This window comes from Schistocerca serialis, chromosome 4 (genome assembly GCF_023864345.2).
Source record: "Schistocerca serialis cubense isolate TAMUIC-IGC-003099 chromosome 4, iqSchSeri2.2, whole genome shotgun sequence".
Taxonomy (NCBI): Eukaryota; Metazoa; Arthropoda; class Insecta; order Orthoptera; family Acrididae; genus Schistocerca; species Schistocerca serialis.
In genome coordinates this window covers 70,103,437-70,123,570 of record NC_064641.1, presented here as the reverse complement: position 1 = coordinate 70,123,570, position 20,134 = coordinate 70,103,437, and the positions used below count along the sequence as shown (strand labels likewise).

Below are 20,134 nucleotides of genomic sequence, written 5' to 3'. Positions count from 1 at the left end.
CTGTTCTGACCTTCAAAGTAGTAGTGAGTGACATGATGCATGACTGTTCAGTTCCAGCTCTCCTGCACAGATACCTTATATTCTTCTATATATCAATATTAAATCGCTGACTGTGAATTCCTCAACATCAGCTGTGTTAAGTATAGCTCTACTACCCAACAGTGACACAAGAAAATTTGTGTCAGACCATAACTCGAACCCAGATTTTCCAGTTATTATACCTTAGCAACACAGGCTATCCGTGCAAGCTCCCCAGACCAACCCAAACTTCCATATGTCACTTGGTCTACATCTCTTCATTGTAGTCCACTAAATTTATCACCCAATGCTTGCAACATTATTTGGATTCCCACAACAAGAAAATGAGACATTGGTCTCAATTCCTCATTGTCTCATTTCCCTTGTTGCAGGAATCCAAGCATTGCTGAGAGAGCATTAGGTGATGAATTTAGTGGACTATGATAAAAGGATGTAGACAATGTTGCATGTAGAAATTTGAGTCTGTTCAGGGAGCCTGTTGGATATCCAAATTGGTTAAGGCAACTGTTCTCTATGAGAGGGAAATCCAGGTTCTAGTCTCGGTTAGGCAAAAATTTTCTGTCACTGTTGGGGAGCAGATACAGCTGATGTCAAGGAATCCAGTCAGCAAACTAATTTCATATAGTTGTGGATCATCAGCAGTGTCTGTTCTGTCAGATGTTGATGTAAGTCTCCTATATATAAATTAAATATCAGTGGCGGCAATGAGCAATGCTGCCTTACACCTTTCCCACTTTTGACCTGTTACTTTGTACAATTGTATCAGTCTGACTATTCTGGTCTGTTTAGGGTAGGGACAGTAGGTTATATTTCTGCTCCTAAGAAGAGGAAATATTTTCCTGCATTTCATATCTTCAAATACAATCTCCACATTCACAAAAGCAATGTCCTTTGTTTTATCCATGTCTGCCGTCTATTATCAACTGCAGTGATAAAATTGCCTCGAGTGGTCTTGCTTATCCTAAAATCAAACAGTTCCACTACTAATTTGCTTAGTTTTCCCTTCTATTTTTTTGATAAAGTAATCTTATGATTATTTTTTAGGATGTGATACTGGACTGATTCTGACAATTTTCAAGTCTATATGCACTTGCTTCTTTCAGAAGTGCCATAATTATATTCTTTTCAGAATCTAATGAAACTTCCCCAGAGGAAGAAAATAAATTCAATTTATGACCTCTTTTATAATTCTTTTTTCTGCCTTTTAGTCTGATGCCCACAAGAGTTCTGCTGGTATTTCATAATTAGTTTCTTGAAGAGCTATATCTGTCGTTTTATTTTCCACTTACGTTACCCCGTTATCTTTTTCATCTGCAATGGTTGTGCCCTAATTCTTTTTGCTAAAGTGATTACTTACACTGTCCAGTCACATTAATGCGACCAACTGTCGGAAGACTGAACAACCACCGTTTGCATTGCGGACAGCTGAGACACATGCAGGAATAACATCACTGAGGTTGTGGACTATGTTGATTCTAGTGGTATGGCCAACTACACTAGGTTTCTCAGTTGAGGATCCATGCACAAACACCCTGATCAAGGTGGTTCCACAGATTCTTGACTGAGTTTAAGTCCAGGGAATCTGGTGGCTGGGAAATACGCAAACCTCATCTTGGTGCTGTTTGAACCACACACACACACTGCAAACTATGTCACACCTTGTTTTGTCCAGCTGGTAGATGTCATTGTGCTGAGGTAGGTGCAGACTTGTTGATCCATTATGCCTTCCAGAATGACAAGATTGTCCAGCCAATGCCATGAAAACATTCCCCAGACTATAATGCTCCCTCCTCCAGCCTGTTTCTCCTGGCAGTTATTGCAGGTTGTTTGCTTTTAGACCTATCACACTGTACACACCAACAGCAATTTGTCAGACGGACCATAAAATGTGATTCATCTGAAAAGACCACCTGTTGGATTTCCAGTTGCAGTACTGACATTGCAAATTCCAACCAATGTGACCGATGAACTGCAACCAGCGTGGGTGCATGAAATAGGTGGTTGCTGCGGAGGCCCATATGCAGAATGTTGAACAGTTGATGAGGAGACACTGTTGATAGTGCCCTTGGTTCACCTGAGTAGTCTGTTGCTTAACTAGACTTGAACAGGATTTGTGATTGGTGTAAAGAATGGCAGCTAACTCCAAGTATAGATACATGTAAATTAATGCAGATGAATAGGATAAAGAATCTCATAATGTTTGAATACTCCATTAGTAGTGTAGCGTTTAACACAGTCACATCGATTAAATATTTGGGCGTAACATTACAGAGCAATACGAAGTGGGACAAGCATGTAATGGCAGTTGTGGGGAAGACGGATAGTCATCTTCAGTTCATTGGTAGAATTTTGGGAAGATGTGGTTCATCTGTAAAGGAGACCACTTATAAAACACTAATATGACCTATTCTTGAGTACTGCTTGAGCGTTTGGAATCCCTATCAGGTCGGATTGAGGGAGGACATAGAAGCAATTCAGAGGCAGGCTGCTAGATTTGTTACTGGTAGGTTTGATCATCACGCGAGTGTTATGGAAATGCTTCAGGAACTCGGGTGGGAGCCTCTGGAGGAAAGGAGGCGTTCTTTTCACGAATCGCTACTGAGGAAATTTAGAGAACCAGTGTTTGAGGCTGACTGCAGTACAATTTTACTGCCGCCAACTTATATTTCATGGAAATACCGGAAATACCACAAAGATAAGATAAGAGAGATTAGGGCTCGTACAGAGGCATATAGGCAGTCATTTTTCCCTCGTTCTGTTTGGGAGTGGAACAGGGAGAGAAGATGCTAATTGTGGTATGAGGTACCCTCCGCCACGCACCATGTGGTGGATTGCGGAGTACGTATGTAGATGTAGATGTTGCACATCTATTTGCCCATACACATTTCTGCAGCTGTCATTCACCTCTGTCACCTATGGCCTGTGGTGCCCTACAGTTGCCACAGTGCTAGTTCTGTAGAGTGACATTTTACCATGCACTGTACAGTTTAACCAAGGTGGCCTGTGAACAGTTTAGAAACTTACCTGTTTTGGAAATACTTCCACCTTTTACCCAAAAGCCAATGATTGTGCCCTTTTGGAAGTCAGATAAATCGCATTGTTTTCACATTAGAATAATGACAGCACTGTTTTCCAGGTTATGGTGACACACTGTAGGTACCTCCACTGCAAATGCTGTCACCTGCCATCTGTGAGTTTTTATTGCATGGTGACGTCAAATATATGCAGTGATCAGATTAACATGACTGGACCATGTATCTGTCTGTGTGCATACGTATCTATATTACCCCGTTTCAGTTTTATATCTATCTCATGACATATTTCCTCCATCCATTCTTGTTTAGCTTTTCTGCATTTTTGAACAATTTCATTTCTGCATGGTAGTAATATTTTCAACATTTGTACATTTTCATGATTTCTTTATTCATTTGAGGATCTCATCTGTTATCCATGGATGTCTCTCTTTCCCCGCCTTTTTCAATTGTAGTATTTTTTCTGTTAAATTTACGCCTTTTACAGCCATTCTATCAGTTTTCTAGACCAGAAACTCCATGAAATGACGTTATGTCTTTTCTCATGCATTCTTTCAAGGAAATATGAATCTGGTGTTCCTTCAATGTGTATAAATTTTACGTGCTTTCCCTATAACTTACTGCATTATCTGCCATTTTATTTGTACTAGTATGTTGTTACTATCAATATCAGTGGATGGATAACTCTTATATTTCTTAATTTGATTCCTGAATCTCCACTTTATTAAAATAAAGTCAGTTCAATATCTGATCACCTGGGACGTTCCATGTATACTCTCTTCTCAACGGTTTCTCAAAAAATATGTTTCCAGTAAATAAATCGTGCCAGCACAGAATTCTATTAATCTTTCTCTCTCCCATTTCACTTGCTGAGATGAAACTCTCCTGCTTATTGTCTATTCCCTACATTCACCTACAGTTCCATTCCAGTCTCCCATTATGATTAATTCTTGTCCCCTTTGGCACATTCTAGAAGTTCTTTAATATTATCACCCATTTCTTCAGTTTCACTGCCATTTGTATTCATCGTTGGTATGTATGATTGTGTGATTACAATGTATGCTGAATTGTTTGCCGCAAATAATCCTGTACATCATTGCCAGTTTCCCTATTCATTACTATTCCGACTCTTGCGCTACAATTATTTGACAAAGAGAGTAATCTCCACTCAAAAGCCCGATTTTCTGCTCATTGCATCTTGCTGATACCAAAAATACCTTATTATTATTATTATTATTATTATTCCTCCTTCTCCTCCTCTTCCATTACAGCCTCTGTAGGCTCTTCATGGACTACAATGCCTCCATCTCCTCCCAGAGACTCTTCATCCTTTGCCTTATTCTCTCTTTCTCTTCTTCCATGATATTCAGTGTCTTATTCTCTTTCCTGTTCCACTCCTTTCGCTGTATCCTTCTCTGTGGTTGATCTCTAACATGTTGGTTGGTGTATGCTTGTTTCTCCATTTTTCCTTCCCTACTGCCTCAATCCCCAGCCCTGACCAGTCCTTCCTGAGTTGGGCAACATGCTTTTTATAATTCTGTCCTTTTTATAATTCTGTCCATGTTCATCCTGATCACATGATCCACAAATTGTGCCCTTTTCAGTTTAATTTCTACTGATATTGTGCTCATTCTTTGTTACAGCACTTTTGTAGGTCTTTGCAGTCATCTTTCACCACCTCTTTTAGAGTCCAGGCTTTTCCATAAGAAGTTTTCTCTCTTCTTTCTCTGGCTGTTCTGCACCATGGCTTCCTAGTTAGCGACTCAACCACATACAGAACAGTATTTCTCACCATCGCCCATTAGCATTTGACCTTGGTATCCATAGATATATTATTATTTTTGTTATGTATATATCTGGTCATACAAAAGACTGACCTCACCTTCTTCATCCTATCTATTATTCCATCATTGCTCCTGTTTCTTCCTGTTGCCATCCCAAAACTCATTAAATACAAGTGTTTGCATGCCACAACAGGTCGCAGTAGGGTGCGGGGGGGGTCTCAGCTTTGCAGCACGTCCTAGGTCAGTCTTCTTCAGCAGTGTGGGGTCAGGATTACTGATTTAGTGAAGCCCCGTTTTGAGATCACATTATGGCGGATACTTTCGAATAATATTTGGCGAAAAAGTTCTGCACAAAACTACTCAACCAAAGAAGCTGCAGAAACTCACGAACTGCTGTAATAAACATAATAGGAGTCTGCTGTTTAATATGTGTGAGTTACAAGGTGGATGAAGTAGTTTAAGTGGAGCCAGGAAGAGGTGGACAATAACTGGCACTTTGACGGCCATGAACAAGCCAAACTGATGAAAATGTGACTTGTGTGTGTGGATTGTCGAATGCTGACCATCCAATAAGTGTTCGACAGTTAGCTATCACTCTGAACATTCTGGAAACTGTTGTACATCACATTGTTACTGAAGAACTGAACTTGCAACAGATATGCAATAAGCTGGTCCCCAAACTGTCAATGAATGACCAAAAGGCCAACTGAGTGTTGATCACAAACGAACTGAAGGAATGTGTGGAAACTGAAATGGATTACTGAAACAATATTATTACTAGTGATGAAATATGGACACTTCAAAGAGACCCAAAGACGAAATGCCAGATTGCCAAATGGCAAGCCCAGTGTCTCTGAAACAGCAGAAAATGAGAATGAGCAGATCCAAATTGAAGACAATGTTGACTGTCCTTTTTGACCCCAAGGATGTGGTTCACAAAGATTTTGCACCTCACGGACAAACCTTTAATGCTGCGACCAACGTGCATGTTCAGGAAAGACCTCAGAAACATGTAATTACCACATGAAAAGACATTGATGCTACCTTGCTGCTGCATCACAACATTGTGAAGAGCCACATGTTTCTCTGCATCCATGAATTGCTGGTGAAACATAAAGTGTCGACACTGCTGCAGCCACCCTACAAACCTGACTTAGCTCTGGCCAAATTATTTTTGTTCCCCACAGTCAAGAACGTACTCAGAGGATGCTGTTTTGAAAGCATTGAGGCTATCCAAGTGGCTGTGACAACAACTTTAAAGGAGATTCCCTAGATGACATTTGAGGGGGCATGCCAGGCATGGGAGACTCAGTGGAAAAAATATATAGAAGCTTATGGAGAGTACTTTGAAGAATATTTAACCCTTTGCACACATATTGTTTATAAATATTTTTTTAAAAATATATTTTATGCCTTTGGGGCACATCTTTTATTCTCCAAGATATTTGAATTTGTCCATCTCTTGAAAAGTGTATTCCTGCATTTTCCTGGTTGCTTCAGTGTCTTTGTCTTATTGATGATTCTCAGTCCTGCACTTCTGGCTATCTTGCTTCTGTTATCAGTAGTCATGTAGTTCCTCAGGAACCTTCCAAGAGTCTGTCTGTTGATGGAGTTGCATCCCTTTATGAAGTCTATGAAGGCTGCTACCATCATTTTGTTCCTTAAGGCCATATACTCCATCAGTCATTTCACAGTAAAGATCTGTTCTATGTATCCTCTTACTTCCTTATACCCACTGATAGTTTCCAACTGTACTTTGGATCTATTCTTAACCAGTCTTCACAAAGAGCCAACCTCTTGAAGAGGTTCTTGTATAGTAGCTTGCATTCTTCTTGTGTCTGTTCTTTTGTTGTGGCACTTTGATCATGTTATTCCACCTGTTTGGTAACCTCTTCATCCTACCAATCTTCCCTGCTTGGAAGTCATCACTGTGTCTCTTCTGTGTCCATCTCTAATTCCATTTCACCTTCAAGTGGTTCATAGTTCACCTGGTTGTGAAAGAACTTTGCAAGTATCCTATAGGTCTTCTTTGCACTAATGACCAGTTTCCCTTTCTTCTCTCTCATAAACAGGTCCCTACAATTGTGCCTGTTTCCTTGAACACATAGCTGTACCCTTTCCATTGCCACCAATTCTTGTTTCTCACGCTGCCTTAGGATTCTAATATTCCATATATCCACCTTAATTAGCATCCTTGTCTTATTTGATAGATCCTGTGGAGTAGCCTTCACCCAAAGATCTGATTTTTCATTGTTTTTTAGGGGGTGGGGTGGGGGGGGGGGAGGGGCTGTTAAACCTGGAATATTCTACTAGGAAGGAAATCATCAGGACATTTTTAGCAGACAACTGCATGTAATAGGAAAACATAATATGGTGGAACACAAAATTGTTAAAGCTTTTGTTGGCAGTTGTTGACAAATTTCCTGTTGGCTTCAGTCTCAGGTTCTTCGGTCAAGATTCGTCTGATGATTTTTCTGACATTTTGCCAGCATGAGTGGCTGCCATTGTCAAAGTTTCACTCTCCATTGCTGGTGGTTTGCCTTCCTCATCCACAATTCAGCAGCCATGCCACAGTAGTGTGCACATGTCACCCTCTCCACCTTTCCCCCTCTACACACACACACACACACACACCACACACACAAATCACATAGACCTTTCTAACAAATTTATCAAACAATGGAAACTCCAGGTATGAATATCAACAATGTAGGAATAGACATTGCTAAAGATACATCAAATTGCTGAGGGTACAACTAAAAGACACTTATATAAATATTTAGGTCATAGCCTTCGTCAGTAAAAGACTGAGATGCTGGAATTGGGGGCCACGTGTGCATGAGGTGTATTTTAACAAGTGTCTCGATTTCCTTAAGTGAATTTTCCTTTTGCGTGTGTGTGTGTGTGTGTGTGTGTGTGTGTGTGTGTGTGTGTGTGTGTGGTTGTGTGTTAGGGGTGAAGAGAGTGTTCAAGTGTGCAGTGTGTGTGGGTGCATGTGTATTTAGCATGTCATCTGCTTTTGTACACAGAAGTAGACATGATATTCAGAACTAATGACGCATGAAGCCAAACTCTGCATAGCAAAACAACACAGACTGGTGACAACAATGCCAATGTTCACTGCATTTTCTCTCAGGTGAAGGTTGGTAGCAACTTGCAACAAGTGAATGTTGACCGAGAGTTGTACAGTGTCCAGCACTTTTGTCAAGTCTGCTACTCCCATCATCCACCACACCAAATGCCATTCTGAAGTGTGGAATTAATATTTTGCAGTCTTTCCTTTGATAATTTTTAAATAATAATCTTTTTTTTTTCTTTTTCGCTTTACAGTGAAGTTGAATCTAGAAGGATATTCTCCACACAATCTCAATTACCTACAGTGTGGGGACACACGACAAGATGAGGTGGAAGATGCAGCAAGGTTTCAGGCTTGGAAAGCCTGTCTAGGTAATGTATTTTATATTCAGTTAATAATAATGATGATGATGATGATGATAATGGTAGTAGGAAGGAAAAGGATGTCTATAATTCCAAAATTTGGTACTACTAAAATCCAGCTACTGCTACTAGCAAATGAACTGAACAACATTGGGGAAAATTGGCACAAGTTCATCAAAATCTCAGATTCCTGTACGAAAGTGGGGAAAACAACCTTGGTGGAATGAAGATTGTTAATATGCAGTAAAATCACAAAACAGAGCATTCAAAACATGGAATGAAGCAAATCAAAAAATGCACAGGATATGGTCCTGACAACCAGAAAAGAAGCTTCAAAATTAATTAGATGAACAAAAAGACAATATGAAAAACATCAGCTCAACATAATAGAAGATAAAGTTCGATGAATACCAGCAGCAAAATATTTGCTTCAGGAAGGAAAATGGAGACAGTTGTGAATAACAGCCTAGAAAATGGTGGAGGGTGATGCAGATATTTCAAAATAGCTTCTACATTGCCATGGACCCACAGAAAGATTTATACCAGAAATTCTTCCACAGACCAATCCAGATTTGCACATGCCAAATGAAGAGAAAACTGCTACACATATTAAAAGGTTACAAAATAACTGCATCTGGTGAAGGTGGTATTGTTGCAGAGCTGCTGAAATCAACTGCCCCAAAAACTTTAGAAGAAATTGCATTGGTCATGCAAAACATTAGCCAAACTGAGAAAATTCCAAATGACTGGAAAACTGCATGATACATCCATTATGTGAAAAGTGAGACAGAATGGATGTTAATAATTATAGATGGATTTTCCCTCTTCCTTTCTCATACAAAACTCTATCTCAATGACTTTTGGAACGACCACAACAACAACTTGAATGCAAAACTGTTGAATATCAAGCAGGTTTCAGACCAAATAGATCTTGCCCAGAACAAATTTTAGCTCTGAAACTAATTATTAGGCATCTGTATCAATATCTATACTCTGCAACCTGTGTGACAGAGAGTACATGCCATGTTTCCAGTTATTAGGATTTCTTTGCATTCTATTCACATATAGAGCATGGTAAGAACAGTTGTTTAAATGCTTCTGTGATTGCTGTAATTAATCTAATCTTGGTCTCATGATCCCTATGTGGGCAATACACAGGGGGTTGTAATGTTCTTCTAGAGTCATCATTCAAAGTCAGTTTTTGAAACTTTGTTAGCACTCTTTCTCAGGATAGGTTCTGTCAATCTTCAAGATTCTGCCAGTTCAGTTTCTTCAGCATATCTGTGACATACTCCCATGGGTCAAACAAACCTGTGATCATTCATACTGTCCTTCTCTGTATACATTCAATATCACCTACTAGTCTTATTTGGTATGGGTTTCACACATTTGAGCAATATCTAGAATGGGTCACTCAAGTGATTTGTAAGCAATTTCCTTTGTAGACTGGACTGCATTTCCCCAGTATTCTATCAATAAATCAGAGCCTACATCTCTACAAGATGTTACACCCAGTTAGTTTGTCAGCAAACTCTTGAACGAGCAGCACTGTTGGTAGGGAAAGAGGCCCTTCCAGGAAGCACCTTGCAACTGCCCTACAGGCACGCCCAAAATCAGTTGCCTATTTCCTGCCAGCATGCGATGATTCACATTGATTCTGCTTATGCGATTTGAGTTACTAGCATCAGCCACTTCACTTTGTGTATTCTGTGAAGTACTTAGTTTTTCAGAAGTGATGGATAAGCATACTACATCACAAGAAAATACACACAATACAAAGAAAAGATATTTTCAGAGTAAAGAACGTTGAAGAAACGTCTGTAATGTAAATACAACTTGTATTAAAGAGTTGAAACAAAAAGAACTGTGAGCAGTGTTGGCAGTCCCAAACAATGGGGTTAATTTTTTTACAAAAGTCAGCCTTGCCACAATAGGACACATCACATCAGAAACAAATGTGAAAATACAGTACAAAGTTTAATTGGATTGCCAAGAGAGAGGCTAACGATTTTGGGAGGAACCCATTGTTATAGACAACTATAAAAAATTGATAATTCGACAGATAACAGAGGACTTTTACATCAGTCAAAAATATAGTGCCAACGTATGCAAATTACATCACTTACTCCAACAAAACAAAGAAATCCATTTTTCTTGGCAGAAAGTTATTTTGCACATAACACTGCATGAAATGGATTCCTGTGGAAGAGATCTATAAGTAAAAGTGAGGTTCTGGTAGAAAGAACTGATGTAACTGTCTGTCAATGCAAATGTTAATATTAAGTTATGAAATTAAGAGAGCAAGACAGAAAGTTCTTTTGCATTGGCGGTACTTTGATGGACAACAACATTACTTTTAGCATATGTTGTCTGGGTCCTGGCATTGATGGTATCATGGACAATGTTAGTGGAACCAAAAGGATTACTGTGGTGAATATTGGTTCTAATGCTGGCTGTATTTATTAGTCGACAACAAAGTTATTCTCTTCAAAATATTCCCTGTTACATATTACGTACCCATGCTAGCACTTTTCCCAAAACCCAAAACACTTCTTGAAATCTTATCTTTGCAACACCTTTTAGTCCTCTCAGAGACACATTTTTAATCTCATCTATGCTAGTAAAAGGCTGCTCTTTAAAGTTTTGTTTATTTTCGCGAACCAAAAACGGGCACACGAAGTGAATACAGGAGTTAGGGCATCATTACAAAATTGTTTTTGTGCCAAAATTCATGAACACGCTGATTTGGTCGGACTAGCCTTGGGATCCATGAATCTTGGGGAAAAGATACAGAAGGATGACCGTGCACGTGACAGTGGCAAATTTGATTGTGATGTCGGTGCTATAATCTGTCTGGGACTGAAATAAGATGTATACATGAGCCAAGTCAACAAAGGATCTTGCCTCGCCCCGCTGTCTGTTGCTGCTGGGTCATTCCATGTCAGTTCAACCAGGGGCTCCAGCTCACAGTCTCAGATTTGACTGAAATTCAGTACACTAATTCTACCATGTGTGGAACGCTCATGTACAAAGTATTGGTTTCCTCTGCCAATTAGTTCCAGAATTATGACTTGTGAAAGAAGGTGGCATGACCCGGAAATTGCAACCCACATCTGGCAATCTATCTTCAGACCCAACTTCAGGTCTTAATAACTTTGGAACTATTGCACACAGTCCAGTGAAATTTTTACAACCCAGTAACATCCATTTAGAGAACACATTCCATGAATCAAAACACCAACAACATATTTCTGAGGGAAAATAAAAAAAATTCCAAAATGTGATTAAAAAATGTAATACGTTAAAAGGTACATATTGTAGGAGCCCTCTATGCCAAATATAATTCACTCAAAAAGGGTATAAATTTTTTGTGGTAAGCTTAATGTGGCCTTAACACACACAGAACTCATCATGCCCATATCAGTCACAAAACCTGAGTTACATGCACAGGAAAAAACAAAAATTTGAAAAATTGCCTGAAAAACATGGATTTTCGAAGTGTGGTAGCACAAAAAGGACAAGTGGTATCCAAGCCAAATTTCAAACACTGCATAAGTAGACCATAATAATATACATCTCAAAATTTCAGCATGTTATTGCAAGACATTTGTGTACAACGGAAGTTGACAGATGTATTTGGTGATGTGGCCATTGTTCCACAACACAATTTTGTAAAAACGTATCATAAACTGTTCTGCCTCTTCTCATCCTCTTCAACAACTGTTTAATCACTAAGCAACAACATATAGGCAGATTAACACAACCTATCATTAATGTTCACTGCACATTAACTGCTAAAAACCAGTCAATTGTGCTTCGAACAGAAGTTCTCCCACACTTTAGCTACTGTACTCTGTACATTGAGTGGCAAATTGTACTGTCTTCCTGACACTGTGGTAGGAACTGGAACTGTCATAAGAATATGTTCAAAAGGAATCCAACACCTGTCTGCCAAATGTGGCCAATGAAATGATCTTGCTGGTCCTGCTAGTGGCATGAAGTTCACAAATACATCACCTTCTACTTCACAGCACTCTGCAACACATCCTAAGTACCATTTGCCATCATAAACAGCAATAACATAGCAACCTGGTTGTATGTTGCTGCTTTTGCTTCTGAATCCTGAGGCAGACACACTGTGAAGACACATGTTGTGCATGAACCTATAGTTATAATGGGACAGTCTGCTCATCTACACATTGTCAGAGTCGGCTGGAGAGAAGTGATGATGGCTCCTTGTGCCTGCAACAGTTTTAACGTGTTCTAGTCTGCTTTTTAGCAACTCTTCGACTGATTTTACCTCATCTTTCGAAACATAGAATATTTTTCTGTACCCAGGTAAATAATTGAAGAGGTGTTAGAATGTGACCTTCTGTAGGGTGCTGCAGACTAGCTCGTGATGCCATGCGCTTAACAGTAACACCAATGCCATCATATACATTTTTACCATGACTTATTCCGAAAAAATTCTATTCTGCATGAATCTGAAAATCGTGGTAATGTATGCATACATTTTTGAGATTTTTACAGTTTTTGTACTGACTAGCTGCCCCATCACTGAAGTATTTCACAAAATGTATGTGAGGCAGCGTGTTTTTCACATATGCCATGACAGTGCGAATGTGGGCATGAACTGCAATGGCATCATGAATTAAACAGTCACTAAAAACGCACAGGTTCATGACAGACACATCACCTGATTCACCTCTATAGTAAATTGCAAATGGCTGGAGAGTTGCTTGACTGTTGTCCCAATGATATCCTTGGATGGCATCTTGAACTATAAATGCATAATTTTCAGAAAAGTCTAGTATTACTATAATTTCATCTTGTTTCAAATTATCCTTACAAAACTGGAGATAAGCCGATTGTGCTGTTGCTGTGAAGCTGTGTGTGGTCAGTTTGTCCGTTTTTTGACAACACATTTCAACAAAATCTTCCACTGTACTTTGCTTTGTTTCAAGACCTGTGCGATCCATGTGTGTCTGTTGTTTATAAGAAATAAGTTCATCATCATCCGTAGGGAGTTCACCATACAGTTTTTTATTCATGTGTTCTGCAAGATTTGCCTTACCAGGACACTTTTCACACCTGTGTATCATGCACTGGTAGGAACTGATGTCACACACTAGCAGTTTCATTGCACCTTTGTAATCAAGACCAGAATCCTTTATAGCAGCAAACATCAGCTTAGCATTTTGATGGGTCTCACATACACAAACATTGTGTGTGCCCCTTGCACTTACAGGAACAACCCATTTTGGCCGAAGATTGAAAAAAGATGATAAACCTGCTTTGGTATTGGGATACTTTTCCTTGAATTCTACATATAGTTCTGATATGTTGCATAGCAACAGTCTTTTTTGCATCTGTACACATACATTGCCCATTTTCACCATTACATAGTCTTCTTTCCCAGGCATTATTCAACTGTAATTATTATTTTCATAAAACTCCAACACTAGCACCTTTATTTCTGAACTCAATTGCTTACCCTGGGCCTGCTGAAGTTGTGGAAGCACACCTTGGGTTGCTTTTATTTTCCTAGCTTGCTTTACCACATATGTAGAAACATTGAATTCCTCTGCAGTGTAGTCAATAGACCACCTGGAAGGTGCAAGGGTAAGAATAGCTACTTTTTTTCTGACGTGTGGATATGGCACATTTTTCTTTCAAATCATGCACAATTTTTTCCGAATCAGAGCGTTTCTGGCATGATTTCTGTTCCTTTGGAGCAGATAGTTCTCCCTCTTCCACCATTAATGTGTCAGCTATTTTGTGTTTTAATTCCATTTGAGCTTCTTGTAGTTTTCTTCTACCATAGCTGGGCCTGTCTCTTTTCCCAACTTCATGTGTCTTCATGGGAGACAAACCAAGAGCAGTCACTGAAGTATTTAATTGCTCATCTGCTGTGGCTGTAGGTGGCTGATACTCTTCGTCACTGTCATGTAAATTATCAGAATATTCTTCATTTTTTAGCAGTGTAACACACCTGGAACATAACTTTTGTCCTGGTTTCATGTTAAGTCCCATGCACTGATTCAATTTCAATACTGATTTTATATCAATTTCTCTGAGGCTACACTTCACTGTCTTCTTATGAATCCAAAATGGATAAAAACAACTTAGGAAAGAATACTTATCCAGAAACACTTTCATATGATGATAACAAACACTGAAGTTTCCTGGAACCGTACTTCTTGTGCCCACAGGATGTATCCCAGATCTCCATACCAACAAATCTTGATCAGATTCATCCAGATCATACAGTACAAAGTGAATGCGACATTTTGTTCCATATGTTGTTTTATGACATTCAGATGCTTGTCTTCTACCAATACTGCAACTTGTTTGAACAAAAGGACCACTAGTACACTCTTCTGCCTCCATACTGACTTTCCACAACAGTACTGACCAGCCTGAACTAGAATCTTAAAAACATGAGTAACCTGTAATTGTTGCTTGTTTCCTTTGTTGTTCCTGCCTAACAATGACTCATTCTTTCCCTGAAAACTACCATTGTTTAATTTTCTGTTGCCTAATGGTTCCCAACAATTGCTGCAGCTTTATCTGAAACAAGCTGTCTGCATCATCACTATTACTTGCTAAATCGTGTTAAAAGAAACGTAACCAAATACATCTCTGTCAACGTTTATTGTACACAAATGACTTGCAATAACAAGTTGAAATTTTGCCACATATTATATTATGGTCTACTTATGCAGTGTTTGAAATTTGGCTTGGATACCACTTGTCCCTTTTGTGCTACCACATTTTGAAAATCAAAGTTTTTCAGGCAATTTTTCAAATTTTTGTTTTTTTCTGTGCATGTAACTCAGGTTTTGTGACTGATATGGGCATGATGAGTTCTGTGTGTGTTTAGGCCACATTAAGTTTACCACAAAAAATTTATACCCTTTTTGAGTGAATTATATTTGGCATAGAGGGCACTTACGATATGTACCTTTCAACGTATTACATTTTTTAAATCACATTTTGGAATTTTTTATTTTCCCTCAGAAATATGTTGTTGGTGTTTTGATTCATGGAGTGTGTTCTCTAAGTGGATGTTACTGGGTTGTAAAAATTTCACTGGACTGTGCAGAATACTTCCAAAGTTATTAAGACCTGAAGTTGGGTCTGAAGATAGATTGCCAGATGCGGGTTGCAATTTCCGGGTCACGCCACCTTCTTTCACAAGCCATAATTCTGGAACTAATTGGCAGGGGAACTTAAAATTTTGTATATGAGTGTTCCACACTTGATAGCATTGGTGTGCTAAATTTCAGCCAAATCTGAGACTATCAGCTGGAACATTTTCTCAAATTGGTGAAATGGACATGGAATGACCCTGCTAAGAACCCTGAAAAATACAATATCATGTGGCACAAAGTGGTACTTGCAGCCTTCCTTCAGCGCCAGATGCTGAGGAGGATGGAGCAGTGTCTGATAGTGGCAGCCGTGAAGTAATTCCACTGGCAATGGTCCATCTCATGGATGTGAATGATAGGAGGTGAGAAACAGTTGCAAAGCTTGATCCCTGGTGTGTGTGATGCGAAGTTTGGCCATCTGCTCCTTGCAGGTTCTGACAAAACGTTATGCTTCACTGTTTGACTGTGGATGGAATAGTGCACTATTCAGATGCTGTATGCCATTGCATTTACATACTGTTTTAGATTCATTTGACGTGAACTATTGTGACTTCAAGCAAGCCTTTGTGGCAAAAAATAGAGGACAACACCTGAACTGTGCTATGTGACGTTGAGTTCACAGACACAGCAAAAGGAAACTTGCTATAAGAGTCTACCACAATCAACCAACGAGTTTCCAAAAAGGTCTTGCAAAGTCTGTGTGCACATATTGCCATAGTGACTGCAACAGGCCAAGCAGAGAATTTTTGTGGTGGAGCAGACTGATTTTCCACACGTGTGACAGTGTGATGTCATCTGTTCTATTTGGGTGTCCATACCCTGCCAAGTACAGTGTCGATGCACTGTTTCACATAAACAATCCTTCGTGAAGTAACTGCAACACTTCTTTTTCAAAGATTTGGGGACCAACACATGTGACTGTCCACTGTCATTTTGAACAAGAATCAGTCCTTGCTGTACACCAAGGCTATGCTGACATGCGAAGTATTGGCACCCTACAGAATTCTTTATGCTATGCAATGAGTGAGACCAAGATGTATGAATGGTTTTAGCAAAATGTTCAAATCTGAACCAGCTTCCCTGGCCTGTGAAATTCTGCTATAGTTGAGATGAAAGGACTGAAGCAATTCAGAATCCCAAGCATCAGTGTGACAAGAAGATGCAGCAGAAATGTCAAAGTCTGTATCAAGACCAACTAGAAGACGTGAAAGTGAATCCACATTACCATGTTTAGCTGTTGGACAACACACAATCTCATACTGACATTGAGACAATAACAAAGCCCATCTTTGCAATTTTTGGGCATTTCGTACAGGGACCGGCTTCATTGGATGAAACAAGGACTTCAATGGCTTGTGATCTGTTACTGAGTAGAATTTTCTGCCATACAAATAGTGGTGGAATTTGGTTGCACCGTACACAATAGCCAATGCCTCTTTCTCTATTTGTGAATAGTTACACTGTGCTTTGGACAACATTTTTAATGTGAAAGCAATAGGCCTGTCTGTGTCACCAATTCTGCGCAAAAGCATGGCACCGATTCTGTAAGAAGAAGCATCAACTTTAAAGTGAACCAAGCATCAGTGAGCAATGCATCTTTAAGTTTTTGAAAAGCTTCTTGGCACTCATCTGTCCAAACAAAGGGGACATTCTTGCGACGCAAGTGATGCAATGGAGCTGAGATTTGTGCAGCATTCAGTATGAACTGAAAATAAAAGTTCATTTTCCCTAAGACTGACTGCAGTTCTGTGACATTATGTGGAACTGGCAGGTCATGTATGGCTAGCAAATGTGACTGAAGAGGATGTACACCTTGACTGTTTGTGACATTACCAAAATACTGTAACTCTGGGTTAAAAACAATCACACTTGTCCAGTCGACACTTTAGTCCTGCATCAGATAACACACGAAACAAAGTACACAAATTTGCAATGTGTTCTTCAGGTGTACGACCTTATATGACAACATCGTCTGAATAGTTTGAACAGTTCGGTACTTGAGCAGCCAGCTGTTGCAGATACCGTTGGAAAACAGTGGGTGCAGAAGCACTGCCAAAAGGCAAACATAAATATTTAAACACGCCCAAATAAGTGTTCACAACACACATGGTTTGAGATTCTTCATCTAGTGGTATCTGAAGATATGTGTCGCACAAATCAATTTTTGAAAAGTAGCGACTAGCTACATGAGATCCTCTGGGTGTGGAAATGGTTAAGTATCAAAGTTTGTGGTTGACTGTCGACTTAAAGTCGACACAGAGGTGAATGTGACCTGAAGGTTTCGGGAGCAAAACCAGTGGACTTACGCATTGACTAACTTATATGGGCACAATAGCTCCATTATCTTGCAATTCTGTAAGTTCAGTAGCTACTTTGTCCCATAATGCAATGGGAATAGGTCTGGCCTGTCAAAATTTCAGCTGAGCATTGTCTTCCATAGTAACATGTGCAACAAAATTGTTAGCCTTGTCTAAACCTTCAGAAAAGAGTTCAGGGAATTCTTTCAACAAACTAGTTACAATGTCTTTGACACTGAATGCAGTCACTGTTAACACATTGTCCTCAATTTTAAACCCAAACAAATCAAACGAATCAAGGTCAAATATGTTCTCACAGTCACGTGATTGTAGCATAGTGAAAGTCACAGTTCACTTATGCGAGCAATACATGGCAGGCAAAGTACATTTTCTGTGAACGATGAGGTCTTGTCCATTATAAGCCATCAGATATGTGCTAGCTGTAGACAGGCATGGGGAACCTGACAGCTCGCGTGTGTTACGTTTCAGCAATGTAACAGAGGTACCCGTGTCCAACTGAAATTTCACATGTTTTCCACTAAGATGCAAATGAACAAAATGTTTGTTAGACTGGCATAGCACTGAAGAAACTGTTCGCTTGCTAGTTTTGCTAATGCCTGCGGCAGGCATTGAATACACTGCATTGATTACACGGGGCTTGTGACTAGATTGTTATGAGTGGGCACAATTCCTATGTTTGTTTCATTGCAAACATACAGACTGTATGTGACTTATCTTGTCACAAGAGTAACACTGTGCTTGCCTGGATGGCAAATCTTGGTGTTTGTGCCATGAATAGCACCAAGGGCATGACTTAATTCTGTTCACCTGTTTAAAGAACTGTTTACAAGACATGGTGCGCGTGCACTGTTGCTGCCTACTGGACCGGTCGTAAGCAAGGGATGACTCAACCCAACAAATTGGTGGCTTCTCAAATTTATCAGCCGACATGGCACCTGAATCAGTATTGAAAATGCATTGTTTAAAACCTGAAGAGTCCACTCCTTGTTTGTCAGAATGGATACAAAATGAATTTATTTTTATTTTGAGTGAAAATGTTAAGCAATAAGTTACTGCAGATATAAAAAAAGCTAAATATTACGGAATAATTTTTGATAGCACTCCCAATGAAAGCAGAACTGACCAAATGAGTCAAATAATTAGATACAGTCATACAGAAGACAACATCGTGAAAGTTCAAAATATTTCTTAGTTTTCTTTTATGTTGGGAAAATCTCCAGAGGATATGCAAAATGATATCAACAGCAGCTGGAAAAGATGGGCTGGACCTTGCACTGTAGAGTGTTCAAGGTTATGACAATGCCACATCACTGCCAGGTGTACATGCAGAACTATAACAAAAAATTCAAGAAGTTAGTCCAGAAGCTCTGTTCAGTCCATGTGCTAATCATTCCTTAAATCCTCGTGGAGTTCATGCTTTCTCATTTGTTCCCGTTTAAGTCACCAGTGTTGAAATTGTAGAGAAGTTACATTCATTCTTCTCATACAGACAGATTTGAATTACTTGTAGGGGGGAAAAAGGAAGAAGTTTGAAATGACTGTTTGATATGTGCTGAATTTCTCATTACAATGTGGTTAAAGTCATAAAACGTGGAAACAGGTGTGACAACTTTGGCAGATATACAAGATCCATTCAAAGCAAACCTTGATACTAGATCTGCAGAAAGCTTGCTCCTTTCACTTAGAGGTGCTTGTCTCTATCTATCTTACATCAACTTTTGGCACCTGATATTGGAGGAAGTAAATTTAATCCAACTATAAAATTTATACTGGACAAAAGACTTGCTAAATTAAAAATCCTGAATGAGTTTTAGCGATAGAACAAACTACAATTACAGGCACTGCTGTTACTTTTGGCACAAAAAATGCAATGATATGGACATTAACATTGACTGAGGAGAAAGAAAGAGGGTATATACAGGTATATATATGGTTCAAAGCTAATAGCTTCTTACTAAATGAAAACAAAACCCGGACACTTTAGCCTCAAAGAGATTCCTAAATACCAAGAATTAAAAACTGTAAAATTTTTAGGTGTTACTGTCGACAATAAATTGACATGGGAACCACACATTAAAAATTTACTGGCTAGACTTTCAAGAGTTATTTATCTAATTAGAAATTTAAAAGACATGTTCCCAATGACCATGTGAGATCAGCATATTTTGCCTTTTTCCAAAGCATCATCTCTTATGGAATCTTGCGATGGGGTAGTAGTTGTCATGTAAATGACACTTTACTTTTACAGAAGAAAGTAATAAGAATAATAACGGATTCTGATCAAACAGAACATTGTAAACCTCTGTTTATTAAATTGCAGTGTCTTACAGTAGTAAACTTATTCATCTACAATGTTTTATTGTACATTAGAA

General features: G+C 39.1%; 1 protein-coding gene across 1 annotated transcript in view; it reads left to right on the top strand.

Moving 5' to 3' along the window:
- The window catches only part of LOC126474146 (myosin-I heavy chain), a 180,300-nt gene that overhangs the window by 52,568 nt on the left and 107,598 nt on the right, over positions 1 to 20,134 (top strand). Inside the window, exon 5 of the mRNA XM_050101600.1 lies at positions 8,186 to 8,302. Within this exon, the coding sequence (XP_049957557.1) occupies positions 8,186 to 8,302 (117 nt within the window). The remainder of the gene's footprint in view (positions 1 to 8,185; positions 8,303 to 20,134) is intronic.